At 39.2% G+C, this 6,371-nt stretch overlaps 1 protein-coding gene across 1 annotated transcript; it reads left to right on the top strand.

Moving 5' to 3' along the window:
- The first annotated feature begins 857 nt into the window (after nucleotides 1-857).
- LOC107680179 (gastrula zinc finger protein XlCGF8.2DB-like) lies at nucleotides 858-2,233 on the top strand. Its single transcript, XM_016475965.1, has one exon. It carries the CDS (start codon nucleotides 858-860, stop codon nucleotides 1,902-1,904), a length of 1,047 nt encoding a protein of 348 aa, XP_016331451.1. The 3' UTR covers nucleotides 1,905-2,233.
- The last annotated feature ends 4,138 nt before the right edge of the window (nucleotides 2,234-6,371 follow it).

Here is a 6,371-nt window from a genome sequence, read left to right as displayed (position 1 = left end):
TCCGGGGGCCTTTCTGCTAGGGAACGATGTGATGTTATTAATCTTTGTTGATGTTAGTTCACAGTGCATTAACTAATGTTTACAAATACAACTTTTGATTTTAATAATGTATTAGTAAATGTTCAAATTAACATGATCAAAGATTAATAAATGCTTTAGAAGTATAGTTCATTATTAGTTCAAGTTCATATTCAAGTTTATTTGTAGAGCTTTTCACGATACAAATCATTGTAAAGCAACTTTACAGCAAATTAAGTTTCTACAATATTTAGTGGTAGCTTATCAGTGGTGACTGTCAGTTAATGTACATATGGCAGAAATCAATTAAAGACGCGTTCATGGTAACTAATGTAGATAGTACATTGGCCAATGGCCAAAACACTGTAACCTCATCCAGTCGATGCTCCTCCCGCAATCCCCATGACTGAAGTACTTCCTTTAATATATGAGTGGATATACTATCTAGCTTACATGTTGGTAAATGTTTTGATGTCTGTTTCTTTGTGCTATTTAACTGGGCTAACTTACATTTGTCTTTTTTCACCATAGACCTCATGCCGCTGAAAGAGGAGTGCATAGTACCAAATGAAACGGAAGAGAAAGAACAATACGAGACTCATCATGATTTTAAAACCGGAGAAGAATCTTTCAGTTGGCCACAGATTAAAGAGACTTTCTCACAGAAAACAGCCCATGAAACCGGAACTACAAGTTATTTCACCCCTTTTCACTGTGAAAAGGGTTTCAATGAACATGGAAACCTTAAAGTCCACATGAGAATTCACACTGGAGGTAAGACATTCCCCTGCCAACAGTGTGGAAAAAGTTTCAATAGAAAAGGAGTCCTTAACAGGCACATGAGAGTTCACACTGGAGACAAGCCTCACACCTGCCCTCAATGTGGAAAGAGTTTCGATCAACATGGAAACCTTAAAGTGCACATGAGAGTTCACACTGGAGAGAAGCCTTACACCTGTCTTCAGTGTGGAAAGAGTTTTACTCAAAAAGTAAACCTTAAAGTCCACATGAGAATTCACCCAGGAGAGAGTTGTTTTATCTGCCAAAAGTGTGGAATAAGCTTCATTAATAAAGGATTTCTTAATAGACACATGAGAATTCACACTGAAGAAAAGTGTTACGTGTGCCATCAGTGTGGAAAAGGTTTCAACCAAAAAGGAGACCTTAACTGGCACATGAGAGTTCACACTGGAGACAAGCCTTACACCTGCCCTGAGTGTGGAAAGAGTTTCGCTCAATATGGATACCTTAAAGTGCACATGAGAATTCACACTGGAGAGAAGCCTTACACCTGCAAACAGTGTGGAGTCAGTTTCACTCATGAAGGAAGCCTTTACAGGCACATGAAAATTCACACTGGAAGGAAGTCTTTCACCTGCCAACAATGTGGAAAAATATTTAATAGAAAAGCAAACCTTAATTACCACATGAGAATTCACACTGGAGAGAAACCATACTCCTGTCTTCAGTGTGGAAAGAGTTTTACTCAAAAAGTAACCCTTAAAGTCCACATGAGAATTCACACTAGAGAGAGTCCTTTTATCTGCCAGCAGTGTGGAAGAAGCTTCATTCATAAAGGATTCCTTAACAGGCACATGAGAATTCACACTGGAGAAAAGTGTTACGTGTGCCATCAGTGTGGAAAAAGTTTCAACCGAAAAGAAAATCTTAACAGGCACATGAGAATTCACACAAGAGAAAAACTTTATACATGCCCTCAGTGTGGAAAGAGTTTCGATCTACATGGAAGGTTTGAAGCCCACATGAGAGTTCACACTGGAGAGAAGCCTTACACCTGCCAACAGTGTGGAAAAAGTTTTACTCAAAAATCACACCGTAACTGTCACATGAGAAAGTTACACGGCATATTTTCAACACAATCTTGATCAACACTTGAGGATTCTTTTGAGAGAACTGTTGTCATCAGTGTGGAAGGAGTTTCTCAGACAGTAATCATGTAATAACGTTATGATGTGTAGGAAGCTCAGAAGTGAAGACCAGGAGACTCTGGTGTATATTCAGCAGGATTCTATATTGAGAAGGTGCTGTGTGGCACAGTTGGGGTACTCAATCTTGGACTCAATTATTAACAACGGATTAAACATGGACTCAGACATTTTGGACTCAGGAATTTTACATGTATGGTCGAGTCCACATCATGTGTAACATTAAAGGGATATTTGACCCAAAAATTACTCACCCTCATGTTATTCCAAACCCCTAAGACCTTTGTTCATCTTAAGAAAACAAATTAAGATGTTTTTTATCAAATTCGAGAGCTTTCTGATCCTCCATAGACAGCAACAGAACAGAAATGTTCCCAGGCCCAGAAACGAAGTGAGGATGTTGGTAAAACAGTCCATGTGACATCAGTGGTTCAACCGTGATTTTACAAAGCTACGAGACTACTTTTAGTGTGCCAAGAAGACAAAAATAACGACTTTATTCAACACTTCTTCTCCTCCATACTCACCCCCGAGGCATCCTAGGTGTATATGACTTTCTTCTTTCAGACGAATCCAGTAGGAGTTATATTAAAAATTGTCTGATCTTTCAAGCTGTTTCATGGCACTCAGTGGGTGTCGCATGCTTCAGTCCAAAAGAAGTTAAATAAAAAGCGCCCATCCATACAAAAAAAAAGTGTCTCACACGGCTCCGGGGGATGAACAAAGGCCTCCTGTAGCGAATCGATGCGTTTTTGTAAGAAAAATATCCATATTCAAAACATAATAATCACTTTAATGTAGCTCGCGCCAGTACACGGAAGCAGCTCCGGGCGGATGACGCACGAGTTCAGAGACTCGGTGAGTCTCGTGAAAACCAACGTTTGTTAACAGGAGCAAAGGAAGCAAAGTTTCCTTACTTTAGCAAAGGAAAACCAGTCTCCTCTTGGCTTATATCGAAATCCTCGACATTCTTCTTTACAAATCCTCGTTTTGTACTTCTAATAAGTGACCGGTGTTTTGTTTTGATCTCTCCCCTGCGCTTCCACGTGTGTCACTTCTGAGTGGCGCATGCGCAACGCTGACCTCATACATCATCCGCCCGGAGCTGCTTCCGTGTAGGACTGTTGCCGCAAGCTAGATTAAAGTGATTATTACGTTTTGAATATGGATATTTTTCATTCAAAAACACATCGATTCGCTACAGGAGGCCTTTGTTCACCCCCCGGAGACGAGAGAAACACTTATTTAAATAGATGGTCGCTTTTTATTTAACTTCTTTTGGACTGATGCATGCAACAACCCGCTAAGTGGCATTAAACAGCTTGAAAGATCAAAGACCATTTTTAATATAACTCCGACTGGATTCGTCTGAAAGAAGAAAGTCATATACACCTAGGATGACTTGAGGGTGAGTAATTTGTGGGCGAATTTATTTTTGGGTGAACTAAGCCTTTAATTTTATGTATGTCTGGACTATGTTTGTATTTTCTGTACTGGAAGCTCCTAACACCAAGACAAATTCCTTGTGTATGTGTAAACACACTTGGCAATAACGCTCTTTCTGATTCTGAAATTATATCTATTTTCCCAAAAAAGCAGTTTATTCCATTTATGTTTCAACCCCAGTGTATTGAAAGAATCTACACATCAACATTATTAAAAATCATCACTGATTTCTGTAGTAACGGCTCCAAAATTACTGAATGTAATATCAGACTAACTGAAAAAGTTTTACAAATGAAGATATAAATTGTGTTTTTGTGAAGAATCATCTGACTGATGTACGTTACATGAAAGAAAACTGTACTGTGCAGTGGCGGCTCGGCAGGGGAGGCACAGACTCCCCAAAATTTTGAGGGGAAAATGGGAGGAGGATGATTTAATGTTAATAAAATTCACGATTAATTTCAGTTCATGTCTCAGAATGTGTATTTTTATATTAGCTACCTGGGGCAGTCGTGGCCTAATGGTTAGAGAGTCGGACTTGGTCATGGGTTCGAGTCTCGGTTGTAGGTGGGGGGAGTGAATGTACAGTGCTCTCTTCCACCTTCAATCAGTGGTGGCTCGTCGGGGGAGGCAGGGGAGGCACAGCTTCCCCATAATTTTGAGGGGAAAATGGGAGGAGGATGATTTAATGTTAATAAAATTCACGATTAATTTCAGTTCATGTCTCAGAATGTGTATATTTTTTTTTTGTTTGTAATTTCACAGCTGTAATACCATAACATGTTACTGAAGTTGGAAAGCACCGCTTTTCTATCGCAAATGTGCCGAATCTGCTGATGAAATTACAACCGCTAAGTGACAGAGAAGGGGAGGGGGAGGCCGGGGGAGAGCTGAGCTCTTGTGCCTCCGTTGGTAAAAAAAATTGGCCAATCAGCATCGAGTGTTCACTTTCAGCGCCGAGTAGTGTTGAGAAAAGAAACCTCGCAAGGGAGGCTAGCCTCCCTTCTGATATATCAACCAATCATCATAGAGGCGTAAATTACGTGATATTAGTTTGAACGTCTCCCACTGCGTACTTATGAGTAGCGATCGCCAACAGATTTACCAAGCTGTCATTCAAACAGTATGTAACAAATTAAAAATAAATGGAGAACACGCCTGGATATAGGCTACAACAGTCGGCTTAATTAAATGGCACAACAGGCAGCTCTCTTTTAACACAGACTTTTAAGAAGGGATGGATGTTTGCTTCAAGTGATAGGCCAGGTAAGTGAAATTATATTATCTTGCTGTATGCGTGTCGTCGTCTTTACGTTTTCTGACTAAAAGCAACCAAAACGCCATTTGAAAGTGGTTAAGCAAATAATAATAATGTTGATGATGATAATAATCTGCAGGGATCCCCAGACCAATACAATTAGTGTGCCTCCTCTTTTTTAAAACCCATATGCCGCCACTGGTACTGTGCATAGTCTTCTATAGAAAGTGTTTTAGGTATACATTACAAATGACCAGAGTTGGGTATAACGCATTGCACAGTATCTTGCTGTATTCTGCATTAACTGTATTCTAATTACTTTTCCTGGTAACGCAGTAATGCGCTACATTATAATTTGATTACAGTTACTAATGTCAATAAAATTGTTACTTATGTTAAATGCATTGTTAAAAAATATTAAGTAAAAATCATGTTTTGTGCGTCAGTATGCCCTTTAATAAATCTAATAAATGCAGATGAGTCCTACAACATTTAGATGCAATGAAAGGTTGCCTATCATATTTCAAAATGTTGCACGACATATTTTGTTTCACTATTAAAGGGATAGTCCACCCAAAAATGAAAATTCTGTCATTAATTACTCACCCTCACGTTGTTCCAAACCCGTAAGACCTTCGTTCATCTTCAGAATACACATTAAGATATTTTTGATGAGTTCTGACAGCTCTCTGACCCTCCCATAGACAGCAAGGATCCTTACACGATCAAGGCTCAGAAACGAAGCAAGAGTAAATTCTTTTACCGTATTATTTTACCGTAGCATCGGTAAAATAATCCACGTAACATCAAGGGTTCAACTGTAATTTTACGAAGCTACGAGAATACTTTTTGTGCGCAAAGAAAAAAAAACGACTTTATTCCACAATTCGTCTCCTCCGCGTCACCCTAGCGCCATTTTGGAGAGTATCACATACGTAAATGTGATACTCAACGCAACGTGTGCTGTTCTGTGTCAGCTGCGCCATGCGGATATGCTGTTTTTCGTTCAGATCAAAGCACAAACAATGTAGAAAACGTATCCGCGTGGCGCAGCTGCACAGAACAGCATATGCTGTTTACGTTCAGTGGATACTCTCCAAAATGGCGCCAGGCTGACGCAGAGGAGACGAATTGTTGAATAAAGTTTTTTTTTTTTCTTTGAGCACAAAACGTATTCTCGTAGCTTCGTAAAATTATGGTAGAACCCCTGATGTCACATGGATTATTTTACTGATCTCCTTGCCACGTTTCTTGACATTGATCGTGTAAATTACATTGCTGTCTATGGGAGGGTCAGAGAGCTCTCAGATTCCATCAAAAATATCTTAATTTGTGTTCCGAAGATGAACGAAGGTCTTACGGGTTTGGATCAACATGAGGGTGAGTAATTAATGACAGAATCTTCATTTTTGGGCGAACTAACCCTTTATGTGGGCCATGGACAATTACTACATTAAAATACCCAAACCTTACATTAAGACTGATTATATTAGTGTTTGTGTTAGGCTGTGTCAGAATTTGATGCTGTTCCACTGAAACACCTCTGTTTTACATTAGAAATAAAGTCTGTCATATCAAACCTTTTCTCTGATTTCATGCTGGACTTAAAGGCACAATATGTACGATTTTTTTTAAATGAAAATATCCAAAAACCACTAGAACAGTGTTATATATTTTGCTGACTTGTGTACTTACATTATCCA

Source organism: Sinocyclocheilus anshuiensis, unplaced genomic scaffold, assembly GCF_001515605.1.
Source record: "Sinocyclocheilus anshuiensis isolate Anshui unplaced genomic scaffold, SAMN03320099.WGS_v1.1 scaffold492, whole genome shotgun sequence".
NCBI lineage: Eukaryota > Metazoa > Chordata > Actinopteri > Cypriniformes > Cyprinidae > Sinocyclocheilus > Sinocyclocheilus anshuiensis.
This window is presented reverse-complemented; position numbering and strand designations above follow the sequence as displayed.

What these genes read in the sequence shown, in the direction of transcription:
- LOC107680179 (XM_016475965.1), top strand. Translation starts at nt 858, where the DNA reads ATGAGAGTTCACACTGGAGACAAGCCTCACACCTGCCCTCAATGTGGA.